At 42.3% G+C, this 20,844-nt stretch overlaps 3 protein-coding genes across 8 annotated transcripts in view; 2 read left to right on the forward strand and 1 right to left on the reverse strand.

Moving 5' to 3' along the window:
* The window catches only part of txndc16 (thioredoxin domain containing 16), a 45,247-nt gene extending 41,143 nt beyond the window's left edge, over positions 1–4,104 (forward strand). The window contains exons 22-23 of the mRNA XM_047576461.1: positions 3,794–3,868; positions 3,975–4,104. Coding sequence (XP_047432417.1) covers positions 3,794–3,868; positions 3,975–3,980 — 81 coding nt within the window. The 3' untranslated portion in view covers positions 3,981–4,104. The remainder of the gene's footprint in view (positions 1–3,793; positions 3,869–3,974) is intronic.
* Positions 440–11,961, reverse strand: ptger2a (prostaglandin E receptor 2a (subtype EP2)). The gene is made up of 3 exons (XM_047576491.1): positions 11,520–11,961; positions 9,546–10,437; positions 440–3,000 (listed from the first exon to the last, which is right to left on the reverse strand). The coding sequence occupies exons 2-3, from the start codon at positions 10,401–10,403 to the stop codon at positions 2,713–2,715; spliced, it is 1,146 nt and encodes a 381-aa protein (XP_047432447.1). The 5' UTR covers positions 10,404–10,437; positions 11,520–11,961; the 3' UTR covers positions 440–2,712.
* A 2,878-nt stretch (positions 11,962–14,839) lies between these two features.
* Positions 14,840–20,844, forward strand: part of nid2a (nidogen 2a (osteonidogen)) — a 40,777-nt gene continuing 34,772 nt past the window's right edge. For 3 of the 6 annotated variants that reach the window (XM_047576440.1, XM_047576439.1, XM_047576441.1), the window contains exons 1-3: positions 14,841–15,196; positions 16,893–17,078; positions 17,264–17,380. In XM_047576440.1, the coding sequence (XP_047432396.1) occupies positions 14,990–15,196; positions 16,893–17,078; positions 17,264–17,380 (510 nt within the window). In that variant the 5' untranslated portion in view covers positions 14,841–14,989. Of the gene's footprint in view, positions 15,197–16,892; positions 17,079–17,263; positions 17,381–20,844 lie in introns of all 6 variants that reach the window. The other 3 variants (XM_047576436.1, XM_047576437.1, XM_047576442.1) reach the window with 2 other exon arrangements.

Below are 20,844 nucleotides of genomic sequence, written 5' to 3' on the forward strand. Positions count from 1 at the left end.
GTGACGTAGGCTCATTTCTTCTTCTTCTGTCGCTTACACCAGACGTCATAGCTGAGTCTAAACAGCTCCTCCAATGGTCAGTATTTTATTGTAAACCAAATTAACTCAAGTGCATTCAGATGACGCATGCCTGCGCCGCTGTTATTCTTTGACTCATCGCGAAGCCCACCCAGCTATTTAATTGTTGAGTGTAATAAGTTCTGAAGTGAATACAAACCAAAGTTCCCACATTTAAATTTTCCAGACTTTAGTAAGTAAGTAAGTTGCCTGTCTAAGATCACGAACCAGATCTCGAAAGACTGCACATGTGACCGATACTACCCACAGTTTTGGTCACATGTGCATCTCCACATCTGGAACTCGTCCTTAAACTGTGGATGAGTTACATGTGTACAAGTTTTGTCAAGGAAAAGACTCACAAAGCAGGTCGGACGGAATATTTGGTGGATGAGATGTTTATGTGCACAAGCCATAAAATACTCACATACGCACTCAGTGCATTCAGTTTCATGTACAGTACTTAACAGAGGTACACACACACACAGATAGGTCGCGTTCCTGTTTGACATCATTACACATTGTTTGATCACTTACAATACATTTCGCTGTCTTTATCACATACGCACGCACGAGCTTCGCACTTACATTAGGCACGAAAACCACGACAGGAAGAAGCACGCGCACAAAGATGGAAGCAAAATTCACACAAGGCCGACAGGAAGCAGCCTCTGTCGTAAACACTGAATATTTTGTTGCTGAGCTCAGAAAATACAATAAACCGACAGAGGCAACAAACATCTGTTCTCACAACACAATAGTCAAATACTGCTGTCAGTGCCGTTTTTCTCCCACCCCGTTCCTCACACACAAACACACACACACACACACACACGGACACGCACTCGATAATGAAGTTTTACCTGATGCTCACAAGGTTTTCACCCGTCCTCTGAAAGTGGCACATTGAGAGCCTTTCCTCACACTCTACACACTTGAGGACTGAATAGTTTCAGTTTTTTCTTTCAAGATATTTACGACCAGGAAAAAAAACAAAAAAAAAAAACAAAAAAAAACTTGTAGCTTATTTTCTTGCCAGACACTTGAGCGTTAAAGGAAGAGATGCTGTAATAATAGTAACAGTTCCCCAGAGTGTTGTGTAATTTAACCCAGCAGGAATCCACCACGTTGCTTTTTTACAAGTATGCAAAAGCAATAAACAAATGGGAGAGCTTTTTCCAAGACACTCAGTAGTCTCATCTGATTTATTGGTAATGATGTACTAGGGTGGTGGGTGGTTGTGTAGGTAGGTAACCTCAAACTGACTAATTCACACCCTACATCAGGTTGAATCTGAGTCACATTATGTAAAAGCAACACCTCGAAATGTTTCCTCGTAAAACTAATTGGGTTCAATTAGTCTTAAAGTGAGTTCTTTCCCAGTTTATTTTGTTTGTTTTTTTTGCCAAATAACATTAGGTAACATGGTGGAGGACATGCGCTACCTTGTTATGCACGAGGATGCGCGTGCACACGTGTGGGTGGAACATGCTGAATCATTCTCACTGTTTTACAAAACCACTTTACAAATATGATTTGAATGTGATTTGAGTGTCTACTCATTCAGAGAAACGACCTCAGGTCTGGGCTTTGAAATGAAAATATGTAGGAGTGAGTTATACGGCCATTACATTATGACATTAAATATATAAATTACTCATGATTATTCATTTAATACATCAAGCATTACACCTATAGCCAGATTATGCGACAAGATCTGCGACTTAAAAAGTACAGTAGCTTTCAAGTCTCATGAGCTATATTATATACTGTACACATACACTTGTATACATATAAATGAAATGTCAGTATCGGCTTTTTTTTGTGTTTTATTTTTTCCTGACCTTTCCAACAGGGGTCCGATAGGGCTGCAAAAGAGAAACACGTACTCACAGAACTGGAGTTACATCCAGTAACTACTTCTACTACTTATCGGAGCAGGGTTTAAGTGGGCCAACATTTAGACTTGAAACATGCCCCGTTGCTAGGCTCCACCAGTGGACTAGACAATACACGGCCCCTTTTTTATTTTTATTTTACTTTCCAGACCTCCGTCCCTTCGTCTGTTTGTAATGTCTCATCTTTCCCTCGTCTAGTGAAACTGTTTAGAAAGCAGCATTTGAATCACAGGCGGTTGGTGGTTATTTTTGAGTTTCCTGTTGGCCGGCCTCGTTTCTGTGTGTGTACAACCAAATCAATATCTTGCTGCATTCGGTTTCGTATCGGTGCACAACAAAACTTTTCTGTGTACACTCGATCTTGTGAAACCGCAACTGTCTTTCCCATCAGCAGCCCTTTGCGTTGAAACGACTCACCGATACCAAAAACAAGCAGCACAGGAGGCTAAATGTTGAGCCTTTCTATGAACGATATAAAGCTCCCCGGTATGCACCAGACATGCATACGTTTAGCTGAAATGCTACATGTGGACCACAGCTGCAGGAGCTGCTCTGAGGTGCTTATCACGTAGGTGTCAGGAGCCATTATCTGATGGACGCTCCCTAAAAACAGATAAACACCACCCAAACAGGAGACATGCTCGGGCCCACCAAACATCTGGAGGTCCTGTGATCACACATGAGAACACACTTTCCCACCTCATGTCCAATAAATATAAATATATATATGTGTATATATATATATATATATCACTCATCATACGTTTGCCACACTGCAAAAGTCTTCAGTGTACAGGACTGTGCCAGTCATTTCTATGTTGGCGGGGGCGCTTTCTTTAGCCAGCGAAGTTTTACACATGGAACCCCTGGAGGTTCCCAGGGGGCTCCGGCACACCGAGCCCCAGCAGAAGTGCAGCACGCTGGGGGAGAGGAGGATGAAGACCCAGGGGTCAAAGATGGAGTTGATGGAGATGAAGCGCAGGGCGATCAGGTCCTTGTGGTGAGATTCGTTGCGACTCTCGATGGAGTTGATGTACACTCGCATCTAAGAGAAGGACAGAAGAGAAATTGTCCCACGTTAAATCATTTGCAGCAGCAACACTTGATAAGCAGGAGCAGTTACTAGCAGACATTTCTGTTTAAATGCCAACGTGATCATATGTTTGGATTCTTGCATGGCACATTTCTTCATCCTTGCTAATATTTGTTATGGCGGCGTTTCCAATCCCATTGCTGTTGTTCGAAGACGTTAAAGACAACAATGGGACATCTGAGGGAACCGTGGCCTTTTCTTTTGTTTGTGATCCTTTCAGTTCAGAGAGACGGAATCAAGCGCATGTGGTTAAACGTTGGCACAGGGCGGCGGCCGTGAAGCGACTGATGGTTTGCTGCAGAGTGAGCTGCAATAGGGGAAAATATTTTTACCATATTTTCTCCATTTTAAATGAGCGCGGAGAACTTCTAATGTAGCTTTTGGATGAAAGCTAAAGAGAAAAATGTGCAACCCCCTTTAATAACGTATGATGAAAACAAAGTTAAACTGGAGTCCACCCAACTGCAGGCATGTATCCAAGCTATGTCAGTCTGAAAGTCATTAGTCCAAAACAACAGACATTAATAGTCTATTATACTAATCTCTACGTACTCCAAATGACTACTCATGACTTTTTAATTGTCACTCCGGAGCTCAGTCCTGCTCAGGCTCCACACACAGGATCTAAATGTGCAAAATCAAAAAAATAAATAATAACCCTGTGGATCATTTTGTTTGCTCGGAGAAGGAGCGCTGGAGCGAACACGAGACAGAAGACACTCTTGTGTGTATTTTGTGGTTTTAGGAGAGGCTCCCAGAGCTGATGCTGGACGCAGAGGCAGAACCAGAAATGCAATTCCCATGCAGTCCTCCAGCCGAGGTACAGTAGTTAGCCCGTTGTCTTTGTGCAGCCATTTATTTCCGTCTGCACAGTATATGCATGAACATAATGAAACCTCTTTCCTCTCGAATTACTCCAAGTCTAGGTTTAAGGACACGTGTCCATGGAGCACTCTAGGAAAAACAAAAAACAACAAAAAAAAAAACCCACGGAGGAGCACTTTGTCTCGGTGTCTCATGAAAACCCTGCTGCACATGGGATTTGTTTCTATGACAACAGCGTAGCAATTACTAGACTTCAGCGTCCAGACGATCTGCTGCCACTAGTAGGCTCAAATGTGTCTGATTGTGTCTTCCAATAGTATATATAAAAACTAAATAAATCTAATCTAACTAAAATCTTTGAAATCTGGGCCAGATTTCATTTACGTCACATCTAAGGTTTCACTAATGTGTCACATATCTATTGCATCATAATATAAGCCAGATAGGCCTGTGTTTTTTTTTCTCCCAGCACTGAGTACACCAAGATCAATCGTGCACACCTGCAAGTATAAACCTGGCAGGATCGACTCAGGAATCTAGGTCCTGTTCCTTTTATTTTCATTTCACTTCTCAGAACATTGCTGCATATTTATACATTCAAACATTCCTGAACCAAGAGTACATTTGATGCTTAGTTTATGCTGAAACTGTGCAAAGAAAGGTGGTGGTACTGTATGATGTAGCTTCTGGCGCTGTTATATTTAGCCTAGCGGCTAACTGAAATGGAAACCAATAAGCAGAAGCAGAACATCTCACAGTTATTTCAAGCTTATGCTGAATACCATAAAAATCATGAGGTTAACATTTAAAGCAGGACTGCTACATTAGGCTGCTTTTATTTCCACTTGTGCACCTGATATAATGTCCAGTGAGTTGACATCACAGAGTACCGCAAAATCTTTGGTTGATCAGACATTTTTTATATATTTTTAATTTTTCCCCACAAATTTAAACTTCTTTAACTACACATTAATGTGAATGTCAGTATCTAGTCCACAGGTGTCAAACATGTGGCCCGTGGGCCAAAAGCGGCCCGCCAGAGGGTCCAATCTGGCCCGCAGGATGAATTTGCAAAGTGCAAAAATTACATTGAAGACATCGACTGCAAATTTTCCAATCAAAGTAAGTACTTTTCCTACGTTTCACACAATTTTAGTAAGAGCTGTGGACATAACACAACATTGAGACATACAGAACTTGCACTTCTTTGTCTTAAGAAACATGGTTGTTCATAAAAAATTTTGTAATAGCGCAGTTCAAATGAAAACACTTTCGTAATGTACTTCTTTGTGCTACAACAAAGGGAAACATTTGAAGTTGTCATTATTTGAAGGTCTGGCCCTCTTGAGATCATATTGTTCTGTAGGTGGCCCCTGAACTAACAAGAGTTTGACACTCCTGATCTAGACCATAGGTTTTCAACGGGACCCCTAGGGGGTCCACAGAGGTATTGCAGGGGGAGGGGGGGTTCGCAAAACCTTTGGTTGATTAGACATTTTTTATACATTTCTATAAATTTCTTAAAAAATACTTTAAAATGAATCCAACATATTTTAGTAAGGGGATAAGGCATGGCTTAATACTGAATGCAAAATGCTAATAATGATGTATATTTATAAATAGCACTAGTTTAATATAGAACACATATAGTAGGTAGGGGGGCCTCTCTATCTATTTTTGTTGGATGTGCATATACGAACGCATTGAAGTTGTATATGAAGCTCTACAACAGTTGTCTCAGCACTGAGTGGCTTAAAATAAACAGCAGCGCTGCTAAAAACATTCTGGTGTCCACGCAAATAGAGTCGAGCAGATTTACCACGACTTCTTGAAATGTAATAAAATAGAAGGAAATAAAAGTTCACGTCGCATGTTTTGGACCTTTGATCAATAATTGCTGTATTACCAAGTCTTTGACCTTAGTTAAAGTTAATACTGTTCTTTTTTATTAGTGCACCTCGGGCCAACAGATTTCTCTGATTATTTCCGTGGAATTGGCCTCTGTGGTTATTGGCTGCAATGAGAAGCTATAAATTCCTCTGGCTGATGGACACGAGGTTGGGAACCAGCACTCTAGCACAATTCAGGGAAGCTGTGACTAGTTCACAGGTTTACAAAATGCTTCTGCCGTCGTCTCTGGGGGGAAGTCAGAGAGGAACAATATGCAGTTAAAAGGATTATTTGTGAGGGGAAAATGAGCCCTAAAGTGACTTGTAGAGTCTGTTATCCACTTCCTGCCTTCCTTCCACCCACCCTTTTCTCTGAATTCCTCACCATCATCATCGTCCGTAAGAAATGTCTCATCTGCCTTTTTTTTCCTGCATCTCATCTCAGCTCCTAAAGACGGTAACGGCTTCTGCATCGTTAGGCTAATTTCCCGTAGCTCGGCGATTGAATTTGCCACAGCTGCAGTTGAGAGCATTGCCTAAGGGCACATCGGCACCGTGAGAAAGCTGGCAAACCCTCGCACTCCCACATTTTCTCAACCGCAGCTGGAAAACAACAAAATCTGCATAACGTTTCAAAACACTAATGTTGCATAAACCCAGTGGAGCAAGTTTAACTGCAGATTACTCAGCCAGCGTCCCTTCAAACACACGATTGCTTTGATCAGTGACAGACGACGCAATTGCGCGAGACACAATAACGGTGCGGCGGAACGATCGTGTGTGTGTGACTGTGTGCGCGTGGAAACAGATTTTTTTTGTTTGGCCGAGCCGTGTAATCCGACTCACACTGGGAGCCCACTTTCTTCTCCGGGGGCACCGACAGGAAGCGTAATAATGAACGCGTTAATGCAAAGAGCCTGTGAGGGCTCAGAGACGAACGCTGTCATCTGTTTGAGTTTAATTTCTCGGGAACAAAATGTAAAGTCAAATGTGTCGACACTTTCATTTCTCTATCGGGCCCTTTATTCTCATATAGAAAGCAGAGGCTGTTCAAAAATTCCATCGCTGTATATTTTCTTCCGCTGTGTCTATAAAAGGGTTCTCGCTTTCTGTCTCGGTGTGGGAGGCTACTGTCTGGCCTTTTCAATTTTTAATGCAATCAGAGATAACCGGAGGCCCTGTCACACATAAATGCATCATCAGCCCCCATATTGGCAGATGAATGTAACATGAGTCTGCTCTTTGTGTGTGTGTGTGTGAGAGAGAGAGGGAGATATCTAGACCTCAGATTATGGTATCACATTTCCAGCTGGACACATCAGTGTTTAGATAAATCTCTTAATAAATTATGCATTTAGAGCATGTTTGAATGCGTAGCACTGGGACAGCCATGGTGTAAATATTAAAAAAAAAAAGAAAAGAAGAAGAAGCCCCACACCACATAGCTTGCGTTGCTACTAATGCAGTTAGCAACGACGTGCAAGTTTTCTGCTAAAAGCCGCGGAAATAAAGGAAAAAGGCTGCATAAAAGGCACTTAAATGAATCTTGTCAATAAAGAGAAGGGGAGATGTATCTTAAAAATAATGGACCAGATCCCTCTCTGTGTAATCACTTTGCATGGAGTGGAATATGGTAAAAGGGTTTTCTACGTCTTCTTGCAGGGCAGCGGATGGAAATGTCTTCCAAATAGGTTAATGTGGCCATTCTGTGGAAATACGAGCACAGGACGTCGCTGTGACGCCCACAAGTAAGTGATTCATAAAGTGTACGATTAAAAGTCTGGATTTCTCGACTGTGCACGTATTAAATCTCCCCGTCCCGCTGCCTCCTTTCTATCTGCCCTTGTTTCACCCCACTCTACTACACAAGCCTTCTATTTTACTCCGCCTGCTAACGAGGCAGTAACGAAAGCTGACCCCAGTGTCCTTCACCCCCCCTCCCCTCTGCAGTAGTCAACACCTGGTGCACAGTGGACAGGTATAGAGGACAGAGGAGAGGACAATTCAATGCAGCATCTCACTCTGAAATAGACGTGAGGCAAGTTTGATACAATTATCTCATGCAGATGCGTTAATTATGCAGCAATTATCCACAATGATAAATTAAAATAAATATTTGGTGATAATTCTACAGTTATTTATGACCCCGACATTCAAAAAGTCGATCCAACCTCTTAGATTTGAAGGATTATGAGGGGCTCAGCTGCCTACAATCAATTACAATCACCATCAAACGGAGGAGACTACGACCCCTAGGTGGTCGGCAGAGGTACTGCAGGAGGGGTCGCAAAATCTTTGGTTGATAACACTTTTTTTTATATATATATATTTTTGAATTTCCCCCCACAAGTTTAAATTTCTTTAAATACACATTAACGCGAATCCAACATATTTTAGTAAACGGATAAATTGAGATACGTGAGCTGTCTCAACAGCGCACCGTTTCCCACACTAGACCTGTCAATCTAAGCTTCCTGTACACGGTAGGCCCCGCCCCCGCTGACTCTGTTCAGGTGTCATGCAATTGGCACGAGAGTCTGTTTAGTCCCCAGGTGAAATCCAGATGCATCTGCAATATTATTATATATTTATAAACAGCACTAGGCCGAGTTTAATAAAGAACATATATAGTAGGTAGGGGGTCCCTACTTAGTCAGTTTGGGGGGGTCGTTGGCCTGAAAAAACACCCGTTAATCTCTCATAATGTCGCCTTGATTGTAACCAGCAGTCTGAAACCAATAAAAGTTTTACACAAGATGAAGAAATATTCTCCAATGTTAAGTGTCTTCATTTAAATGGTCGTAAAAATGTGACAGTTGTGTTGAAATCTCAGCTTGTTTCTGTCTCCACGCTGTGTGCGTGATGCCGTGGACGGAAGCGTGATGCAGGACCACTGCAGAGACGAAGGTTATGCATTTGAAGCCACAGCTGAGAAGCATCAGACGGCACCCGGGCCCATTACTGCCGTCTGCAGTAAAGTGCACGGCATCATGTTCTGCTGGGAAACTTATTGATTTCCCATCTGATCCAAAGTACACTCAAAGAACAGATGTGGTTATCAACAGATTGCTCAGGAGTTTTACCGAGACGGGATAATGTCTAAAATGCTGGAGGGCTGAGTCATTTGCGGGTTCATTTTAGCCCATTCACCCATCCGCAGTCACAGCTTCCAAAAACTTTCCCTCTCGTCTCGGATGATTCACATGCTGAAATCTAAGTCGGAGTTTACAAAGCCTGAATACTTAAATCTCTCTAAATCTGCTCCCAGAGAGCTGTTAAACTATATTTAAACATCTGCTCTTTATACCTGTGGCATCAGAATAGGCCGCTGAGTCAGAAGGCCACAGGGGAAACTGTTTCCTGGCATCAGAGCAGCCCATTGTATTATTCATGAATAGTTGCATTTTTTTTTTATTATTCAAGATGCAACAATGAACGCAATTTCTTAAAACTGAAAACTGCTCAGGTGACCTTTTGATAAACTGCCACGTTTCAAGGATTCAAAGTTTCACCGCAGTTTTATCTTTCGATCGTCAGATAAACTCACAAAGCGGCCAAGCTTTGACTCACATTTCCATCGGCTTGTTTCACGTGCTGTAAATAGACACGCATTGTCAGTAACTAGACGGTAGGTCCGCGAATGTACCGCAGGAGTGGGTGTCGCGAAATCTTTGGTTGATTAGACACTTTTTATACACTCTTTATATATTTTCCACTAGGAAAGTAGTTTGCATACTACAAACTCATACTACAAAGGAAACGTATGATCTGCTGTCGTCTTACCACCAGAGGCATCGTGCAGATGATGAAGATGATGGTCATGAAGACCAGCACGATCAGGTGCTCCACTTCCTCGGCCATCGACACCGCCCTGCGCTCGCTGTTGGACCTCAAGTTCGTCTTCACGGAGCCGTTCTTCTTCCGACGCTGGTACATCTTGAACAGCTGGTACACCACAAACCCGTTGCATGTCACTATAGACAGCACCAGCACCAGCATGATGGTGGCGTACACGTTGGCGTAGATCCGGTCTTCTCGCTGTTCTGGGTTCATGTCAATGAAGCACCACGTGCCGGGACAGTACTGCACGTACGTGCCGAACCCCGCAAAAGGGAGCAGACAGAATAGTGTACATAAGAAAAAGACTAGAGGGATGGTGATGTAAGCGCATTTCTTGGTGACGTGTCGGCTGTACAGGTAGGGGTACCCGATGGCGATGCACCTCTCCAAAGCCATCATGAAGAGGAGCACCATGGTGGCCAGGCTGAAGAAGGTCATGCTGACGCCAAAGTATGAACACACGCTGCCAGACAAAGACATCCCAATCATGGTAGTGTTCCACGAATAACACAGCTGCACTAGGGGGGTGATCAGGCAGGTCCCAGCCAGGTCCGTGAGCACCAGAGACGTGATGAGGACGTGGAACAGGCCACGCCGCCGGGCGTTCCCGGCCTTATTGTTCCTGCGTCTGCGGATTTCTAGGATCAACAGAGCAGCCACGTTGCCGAAGATGCCGGCGCCGAACATGATGGCGCTGATCATTCTGGTCTCGGTCGGTTCGATGTGCGTCTTGTTGTGACACGTGTAGTGTACTTCATTACGATACAATTGAGGTGAATCTGAAAAGCTCTGTGAGGTCATCTTTAAATAGTTGTCTGCAGCCACTGCATTGATCCTGAAAGGAGAAAAAAAAAATAACTGTGAGATTTAGGCAGATTTAGGACTTTCTACAGCTCATCAAAATGAAAACCTTCACTTTGAATGCAGCTTACGATGACTTCCTTTCCTTCCAGCTCTTAAATCCCTCACTGGCTCAAGGAGCAGTGTCACATGTGAAGGATGTTTACGAGTCTCTGTTATTGCAGACTGTTTTGATTCAATGTCAACAAAGCTGTCAACCCACACCGAATCCAATCTGATGTTTATTCATCAAAAATACCTTTTTTTTCTTCTTTTTTTTGCTTGAACTTTTGCTTAGTGTAGATTTTGGAGTTGTGAAACCCAAAGTTGTTCCTCTTCCGTCTCAGCAGTTAACAGATATCAGATGAGACAGGCCAAAGGTTTAAAAAAAAAACTGTCCAAGCTCTTACACATACTCTTACACATGTTGCAAGAAGAAGAAAAAAACATTGTGCTGAATCTGGAAAAAAAAATGCTGAATGAAGCACATGGTGAGTCAAGAAAGAAATCTCACTGTGCGTATATTCTGTCAAATCGCTCAACTATTCCGCTCGTTTCCACGGCTCTGCGCGAGCTTGTGTGTGACCCCTCACTTTCACTGGATGTGTAACGATCACACAACTGACTCACTTGCTCTGTCCACTCTGGAGCGGCTTCGGATGTCCCCGAGACCGTGAGAAAAGACAAAGTCGACGAGCAATTTAAAATCCTGGATTATTCCCTCCTTAATCTAATACACAAGTAAAGGTTTCTTTAATATGGTACGATGCATATATTTTAACGGGTGTTCAATAGCGGTGCTTTAAAAGAGACAAGCACGTTAATTAAGAAAAGATGTTTCTGGAAAAACACTTTTTTTGCGCCGAATTAAACTTCCGAGTATAGACTTCCAAACTATCTAAGTTATTCTCTCAAAAAGACCGTACTTCCATTTATCATTACAAATTAAAAAAAATGTTTACGTTTCCCAACGCAGTTTTGCATGAGTCGCGGAGGAAGCCCCGCGAGCCAACAAAAGTGGAACCTCCGCTTGCACCTCTGGGCGGCTGAAACTCCTCCAAACAACACAGTTCTCACCTGTTTAATAAGTTGCTCCTCTTGCTGTTTATTTCCGTCCCCTTTTTCTGTCCAGGTAGAGTCAGACAGCAAAAAAAATAAATAAATAAAAACAAATCCTAGTTTATGGTTTTGTTTCACTTACAGCGCGGCTCCTCTCTCAAGGTGAACGCGTTGTGAGGACGAGGCGCGCGGCACTGATGAGACTGAGACATGAGTGCACCCGAGGTACAGGAACGAGGCGGTGCCGTCACGGGTCACGGCCACACCCACCCGTGCAAGCAGCGGCTCGTAAGCATCGCGCTACGAAACTTCACTCCTCAGTAGCTCGCGTCGTTTCGGAGGAAAAGCTGGTGAACTGGTCACAACCAGCTCGATACAAGGAACAGGATGTTTTGACTGTTTATAAAGCGTGATGTTTGTCGACGCATTTTATTGTTATTTGTTTACCTTTTTTTTAGTGAACGTGTTTCCCCACACATTAACATCAATTTAGCATTTATTTTTGGTTATGTATAGTATGACACGCCTAATTTACATAAAAGCATTTTACTTTCTTTTATTATATTATACAAATACCCATTAGCATATATGAGAGTGTTCAGTCAGGATATTGTTGTGAAACCTCTTTGATTTCGTTTAATGGCAAGAATAGTCGGTTTTCGTGTTGTCAAACTGAGCTGGGATGTTTTAATCGGTTATAAAGCGTAAAAATGATTCTGTGTCACATATTTGTAGCAAACTTTATTACCTCATTACCTCAAATTTATACCCGTGTTTATGAAAACAAACTTAATTCACACGTGTGTGCGCGTGTGACGCTCGTCCGCGCTCGTGTGTTTGTGTCTGCGCAGGTACTCGCGTGCGCACCAGGGGCGCATCCAGAGTGTTTTCATGTGGGGGGGCCACAGGGGGTAACCACCGTCAAACCGACCTCTATCTTAAATATTTAGACTATTAAGTGGGAAAAAATTGCATTTCTTAGATTGTACAGTTACGTAATGTGTTTTTGTCTTCATCTTGCTTTTGTTGACTACATTGAATGTGAATATTGTAATATTTATTATAATTATTGCATTTTTTTTTTTTGGCCTGGTACGAGTGTGTGTGTGTGTGTGCGCAGGGATGCACGTGAATGTGTGTTTGTACGTGCGTGTGCAAGATAGCAAGAGCAAGTGAAGTGCACTCTTAGTGGCCCTTTTGTTTTTCCATAACTCCAGACTGTCGTCCGTCTCTCTGCAGGTTCTGTTTCCATTCTGATTTTGTTCCCTTAAGATATTTTAATGTAAATCACTCAGCGTTGTAAACAGAGCAGGTTTTTAATCTACGACCACGATATGAAGGTTATTTATAGTTTTAACAGCATCAACAGACACTGGATTCCTACATAGCCCTCTGTGAGGCCCCTCTATCTGTTTTTTTGTTTTGTTTTGTTTTTTATTTCTTTCTCTTTTCCTTCCTAGGTCAGTTTCTCTGTTCTCTGCCTGCTCTATATTGGTTTCCTCTCGTGGTGAACGTCTCTTTTATCTTGTCCTGTGTCTGCACTGAAAAAAGAATTGTCCTTCCGTTCCTCTTTCCTCTCTGTCACTCACTTTTTCTTTCCTTTCTTCGCCTCTGCTGTTTTCTTTAATTTTAGGATTTCCTCATTTTGTTTTTTTCATTTGCTAAACAGAAAAAAAAAGATGTCAGCTTGTCAGACACAAAATCTAAATGAGCTAAAATTCAGATTTTTCCTTCACTTGTGAACCCCTTGAAATGCTATTGATCCAGGTGATCGCTTATTAGCTAGCTGTCTGTCTGGGCTCTTTATTTAGAAGCAGTTCATTTATTGATGAGGGTCTTGTATCATATATTCTGCGATCAGCTGTGCTGGTAAACAGCCTTTGTTCAGGGCTTGGCACCAGTTAAAGTGCTTACAAATGCTATATGTATTGTTAGCCTCTCATTCTCTTGCTGTCCCTCATACGCCAGCGCACACACGACAGAAAACGTGTGTGCTGCCGCCTGCTAATGGTCCTTGTCTAAATTATTGATGGGTTCATTGATTTTAGTGAATATATCGGATGTCAGTGCTGGAGTTAAACATGCAGCATCCTGTAATTACAGACTGGAATAGTGAAGTAAAACCACGGGAGATGATAAAAACGTCAGATTAGATCAGAATCTGGTTGCAGATTGTTGTGTGTTAATATTTTGTGGGTTTTTTTATAACGTCGCAATCATGTAAATGTGAATATGTGGTCAGGTAACACCAGTGTTGCTGCTACACATTGAACAATAGGTTTGAAATCATCTGTCGTCATGCTGTGTGTGGTTTATGATCGCAGCCTTTTACTTTGCCTCCACCTGCTGGTTCACTTGAGTAAGTGCAAGTCTCACGACTGTTCCCAGGTCGTCCTCTCGATCATGGACAAGACTTTTGTTTGTTTTGTTTTGTTTTGTTTTGTTTTGTTTGTCATACACACTAGCAGTCTACCTCATATTACATATTAAATTGTTCCTATTTAAAGAATCCTTCCAAATCTTCCTCTTCCTGTTTTTTCTTCATACTTTTCTTTTAAGAGTGTTTTGTGCAGGCCAATCTACATCCAATTTACAATAACTATGAATAAAACGTGTTCTACTTTGTTTTTATTTATTTTGTTCTGACTTATTGTTAAATCCCACAAACGATTGTGTCATGTGCAAATAATCACACAATTAATCTCCAAGTAGGATTTTAATACTACAATAAAACACTATAAACACTTTCTTTTTTCGTTTTTACCGGATCAGCTGTAGCGTACACGCTGCAGTACGCTGCTTCCAACACCAGGCGGCGCACTTGGTTAACACGTTATCTTGTAGTTACACGAGTGGGTAATTTGCTTAAAAATAAAGCAAAACCCTACAGCTGGATACACAGTGAAGCTAAATTTATTCGAGGGAATAAAATGAGTAAAATAAATAAACACAAGCCAGGTCTTAAAATATATTTAATCCACCGATATGTTGTTTTATCATTTTTATTTTTTTTATCCGTACCTTTACGTTTGATATTCATTTTTTTTCTAATGCTTTCCACAAGGAACCTTTTTTCTTATTTATCTTACTGCAACTATTTACATTTTTGTGTGTGAGCGTGTTAAAATGACACCGTGATTTTTTTTTCTTCTTCCTCTTCTTTTCTTTTTTTTCTCTCCTTCCAGTGTTGTGACACAGATACAGTTACATCCGGATTAAAAATGCTCTATTTGTCTTTTCTCTTAATACGAGCCAGATGTTACCTCCAGCACCGGGCTGCTTGTCACTCAACCGGCCCCCGACCAATCAGACCCAAACTCCTCCCTCCTCCCTGCAGACTATGAGGGGCTCGGTGGAGAGCAGGACTGAGTGAAGTTGTCCGTCTTTCCGTCTTTCTGCTCTCCTCTCCGGGTCCAGCTGTACCTCTCTCCCTCCCTCCGCTCTCCTCTCCCCTCTCGTAGCGCAGGGCTCGTCCACGCAGCTCCACGATGGAGAGAGGCGCGATGTTGGCTGCGTGTCTGCTGTGCTGGAGCTGCAGCGTGTGCGTGGTTACGTCCATCCAGAGGGATGATATGTTTCCTTACGGCACTTTGAGTGGGGATTTAATTCTAGCGGAGGGCGACGATGAAACGTCCAAAGTGCTGTCTCTGCCCAAACCCCTTTACTTCTACGACTCATACTTCTCTCAGCTATATGTAAGTACAACATCCCCACTAATACTTTGCGCGCTGCTAATCGATTGCGATACTCCATCCCTTCACTGTGGATGGCTGAAATGTTTCAGCAAAGTTTTCGTTTCACTTTGAACAGGTGATGAGTGCAGCTGTTCACTCTCTCTCTCTCTCTGTGTGTAGAGATGTTCCCATGTTAACGCGTTTGAATGGGGGAAATCAGGACACACACTACAGAGGGCACTCAGTTCATTATCAGGGTTTTTTTTTCTCCCACCCCCGAGTTCATTGAAGGCACCGCAAATTATTCCCGTTATGTTTGCATGAGATTTCATCAGATGATGTGAACAATTCTCCTCTGTGTGAATGCAAAGATCCATTTTCGGACACTCCACGAGGCCACGAAGAAATTATACTGGATATAAATTATATTCCAGCAACTGTTGGAAATAAAAAAAATACCCAATCTCAGTTCTAATCTAAGTATAATCTGTTTTTAAAGTATTAAATGTACAACTGTTCATTTTGCAGAATTGTCCCTTGTGCTGCAAAGTGAAAGTGGTGTAACCTTTACTCTACTAGTAGTCTACTCTGCTGGTGCAAGTACGATTTTCTCAATGTACAACAGTAGGGTGGCCGTGCAACTGCCGTAAACATGCCTGACATAAACACACCTAAATGCTATATATATTGACAGATTCAAGTTTTAACTTTAAACATAACTGTGGTACTGGAACAGTGAATCACCAAGACATTTTGGCCTCAGTAGTTGGCTAACGGGAGTGAGCGGCACTGTTAGCTTCTCTTCTGCTAATATTGCAGCATGCTACTGGGATTTCACGTGGGGACTGAGTAGGGCGATTGCAGGGTCAGCGAAGTTTAAATTTGTGTGGGAAAATTTAAAAAAAACAACAAAAAACTAAAAAATCGACCAAAACTTTTGCGGCCCTGCTGCAGTACCTCCACGGACCCCCTAGGGGTCGCGGACCCCCTGTTGAAAACCTACACATCTATTAGTATAGTATCTTAAATTGACCTTTCTGGATGCTGATTTTTTTTACTCTCACTTAATTCATGAATGTATAAGTAATATTTATGCACATCAACATTAAAATTTTAAAGATTTTTTAGATTCTTATGAATTGTAGTAAAACTTTTTTTGTAGAAATACAGCAGTGAAAACATATATAATGAAACAGAATATGTCCTGTCTGTGATCTATTATTATTTATTACTTTATTAAAGAAATTTAAAATTTGTAGGGGCAAATTTAAAAAAAAAACATATATATATAAAAACTGTCTAATCAACCAAAGATTTTGCGACCCCCCATAGGGGACGCGAACCCCCTGTTGAAGACCTGTACTTTAATAAGGCATCATGTTGAAAATGCAGATATAAATCACCCAAGTGAGTGCACCCAGCCATCTGAGGGTGTCATGTTCTACCATTCATCATAATATATCAAGAGGAATGTCAGTGAGTTTTTGTGTGTGGTTTGAATGTTTCTGAAGCATAATCAGGGGGCCGGGCATGGGACACTTAAAGGGGGTCCCAGTGGTTTATTGGGGAATGTAGGGGTTCATTATGTGGTTCCTGGGATTCATGAAGGGGGCTCCAGCGGTTTATAAGGGGGTGTGGGTTCATTAGGAGGTTGCTCGGGTTCATAGCGTCCTTCCAGGTATCCCATACCAAAGCTCTCTCTGCGTCCTGCTTGTAGGTGGCCACCAATGGGATCATATCGGCCCAGGATTTGCCGATGGAAAAGCAATATGTCGACGATGGCTTCCCCACCGACTTCCCCGTGGTTGCGCCGTTCCTGGCTGACATTGACACCAGCGGAGGACGAGGACAGATTTACTACCGCGTCACCGAAACACCGAGTGTCCTCAACAGAGTGGCCCAGGTCTGTTACACCTACAGTCGCATGACGTTCTCAGATATCCTTCCCGAGCCTCACTAGAGATGTGGATTTCCTTTTCAGTTTCCCATCCATGTCATATTCAGTCCATTTCCCTTCTTTCTTTCTTCCTTTTTTTTTTGTTTCTCCTTCTTCCCCTCATCCACCCATTCATCCGTCTCCTCGCCCAGGAAGTACATCGGGGCTTTCCGGACGCAAAGTTCACACCGACGCACGCTGTGGTGGCGACGTGGGAGAACGTCGCAGCCTATGAGGAGCAAACCCGGACAGCAGGACCTTCAAACAAGGTAAGAGACACTTGAAGCTTCATCCCTAGAGGGAGTGGGGGTTTAATTTAATCATGTGAACAGCCCACAAGAGACACAAATACCTGGAGGTTGCGCATCACTTGTAATCAGCCTGGGTGTGGGTCCACTCCTAATCTGCCTCTTAACTTTTGAAAGGGTCAAAGGTCATCTCTAAGGGTCATCAAAGTAAGTTTGGCCCTAATTACAGGGTTTTTTTTTTAAAGTTAAGTTCCATTTTATCCCAAGTAAGTATTTATTTATTTGTTAGCGTTATATTGACTATAAAACATGGGTCGATTAGTTGAGTAATTAAAGGGTCACTCCGGCTTTTTAACACGATAACACAGCTCAACAGCTTCCTCCATTAGATGATTTGTGCAGGGTTATTTTTACACTTTGGAAAAAAACATAGCATGTAATTACAGCTGCTGTGTGTAGGCTTATCTTGTTGTCTTTATTTCTAAGGCCAATATCAATAAATACACTTCAAAGACAATACTACATAAATGTATTAGAGAAAAAAAAAAAGCCTTATAATCTTCGGTTAAGTAAGACTTTGGGAAAGCCTCCAAGTAAAGCCGGACCTACTGAACTTATCGATCAAACAAACAGCGCTTTGTTGTTCCTGGTTTGTAGCGTGTGGGATGGAGGGATGAAGGGAGTGGTAGATTTAAGAGAAAACCCCCGGGGATCTTTTTTCTTTGAGTCTCTTTCTCCTCCCTCTCGTGTGTGTGTTTGTTCCTTCCCTCTCGTCTCTCGCGTCTGGTTTCTTTTAGGCCGATTGATTAAAAGTTTTTAAAATGTTCTGGCGGAGATGTGCCGCCGCGTTAAGCCCCTTCCTACGTACGCGTCGCGGCCTTGTTTCTATTACGCTGCGGTGGAGTTGACAAATTACTGAGTGCATCTCCTCCGAGAGTCAAAAGTGATGCTGAATAGCGGTCATGTGTTAGCAGATGCTAAAACGTGACTTGCTTTTGTTATTTAAGAGATTGGAGCAGTCTGGATCTCTGCTGTGATCTGATAGCATCTTCCTTTGAAGCGATTAGCCAGAGGTGCTGGGTGGGGGGCAGCAGAGTGGTATGTGTGTGTGAACTGATTAACCAGAACTGTATGTGTGTATTAGGGGGTGATGTTTGGGGTGGGGGTGGTGTTAGGGGGGTTGGACGTGGACATGGGAAGAGCAAAAGGCAAGAAAATTAGAGCGAAGGTTCAAATTCCTGTAGGCAGCCTCGTGTTTTCTATGAAATTAGACTTAAAGATGCTATTATCATAATTGGAAAGCAATTACATCACCTTAAACCCATAACACACACTCTCTGTTATATCAGCAACCATGTAGCTCAGTTTGCTAATGACCAGAGTCATTTAAGCAGAGACAGGACCTCAGTGTGCTGACGTTTAATTTAAAGTGTTGACCAGGGTGGAAGCTAGTTGTTAATCCTGCTACACAACAAGGACACCTGTCACTGAATATCACTAAATATACTTAACAGTAAAAGTCCAAATAGTGTTCAGGAAGTTAATTTCCTTCAGAAAATAGAGTCTGAAAAGTGAAGTAGTTCTGGGCGTATCGATCTAAATATCGATAATATCGATACCAGGGTTAGTATCGATATCGGGTCGATACTAGCGCGATGAGATTGATACTTTTGTTACAGTTTGTCGTCTATATGTCTTCACAGAATTCATGCAGATGTTATCTTCACGCAGACTCACTTCTGTGGTGGAAAATGAATTAGTCAACATTTGATCAGTTTTTATATTTATTATAACTTTTGTTGACTCAGTTTGCTCAACTGGCTTTGTTACTGACTTTATTTTCCATTGTTGTTGTTTTATAACAATTGTGTGTAGTAAAAGAGGAAGTATTTCAATTTTATCCTGTTAAATAGTTTTTTATTGTAATTAATTAAGAAAGCCCGGTTTATTTGCTTAAAATATTTGTCCTGTACTCAGGGAAATTACGAAGTTACTCAATGATCATGACGTTTCAAGAAAAAGAAAAAATTTCCAGCATTGCAAGTTCCTTAAACCTGCATTCTGTCTGTTGACCAACAGGGGGCGAATCATAAGAAAATGTTGCTACTTCTCACTTTATTCCTCACATCAGGAAACATTTTCCTCGTAACCTCGCAGCGGGATTTGCTATATTCAAGTTTTCTTCACTAGAGCGAGATACTCGTTTGGTAAATTTTGGTAACATTTAGAAGAAAAGTAATTATAAAGCAGGTCAGGGTGCGGCTACCATGTGATCCTCTCCAGCTCCACCAACTAACTCATCCGCAGCTGGCCCTAAAAAAACTAAGAGGGCAACTTCCAAAACCCGAAGCTTCAAAGCGGTAGTCCACAAACCAGTGGATGATGTCATTCTGGCTACGCTAAGAAGATCAGCTGCTTTACTTTCACATTGAGTGTGCGGACGTGCAATGAATTGCAGAGGCCGACTGTGACTCAAATGACCGGATATATGAATTAGATTCGGACATAGTCAACCCTTTGTTCTGTTTTGAACTTGGCTCACACTCTCTTGAAATCTATATGTGGAAGAACTTGGGTTGAGCAGCACACATCTTCTCTCCGTAGCACAATAGGAAGTGTTGTTAGCATTAGCGCTGTTTGTTGTTTCTAGGCCCCCTTGCAGTGACACAGGGGGCATCCCTGAAATATGTCCATCCCGGTTCAAAGCACACCGACCGAACTTCAGCTTTCATAACATGTTATTCTGTCCTTATTACACGGGACAGATTCTGTTATCAGTGGACAAAAAGAAACAAATGAGCCCTTATGGCTGAATGCTGTTTCTCTGTAATGTCCAATAAACTTGCAAAAGGGATCCTGACGGCTTCTCTAATTACAAGTGCACAGTCATAGCCTGGTGGTTTGAAGTTGCGGTGAAGACGTTCATGTTCACAAACCTTTCAGGATCTAAGAAAAGCAGTTATGGCTTTAGCCGCCATGTGCTTGATCAAAAAGGTTTCCATAAGCCCTCGAGTTGTACAATTTCCTCCAGCTTTGGAGGAGCAAAGGAGCACGACTGAGGTTATAACAGGAAAAATATCTCGGGGTTTTCTTATGAAATAGAGGAGCTATGACTGGACTTTGTGTGTGTGTGTGTTTGTGTGTCAGTTCTCACGCTGTAGGCAGTTCCGTTCGTAGCGCTCTGGTGAGGCTGGCAACTGGACTGCAGCTGCCGTCTGTCTCTCTGCCCGTTAGCAGCTGCAGCGGCGACCGCAACAGACCGAAACACCAGTAACCAACAAACAAGTGTTGCGGATTCTTCCTGACCCTGTTTCCTGGGGATGGTTCATTCTCACCAGACTGGGTTCCACCTCTAGATGAGACTGAACTATGAGTCAGAGCGGCATCACTTACAGCATGTTTGTTGAGTCACTTATTATAAAAGGGGGGGAAAGACTCGCAGAAAGGAGCTTCTGTTTACGTTAGGAGGTTGACTGAATCATCCT

The sequence above is a fragment of the Mugil cephalus genome, chromosome 23 (genome assembly GCF_022458985.1).
Source record: "Mugil cephalus isolate CIBA_MC_2020 chromosome 23, CIBA_Mcephalus_1.1, whole genome shotgun sequence".
NCBI classification, from domain to species: Eukaryota; Metazoa; Chordata; class Actinopteri; order Mugiliformes; family Mugilidae; genus Mugil; species Mugil cephalus.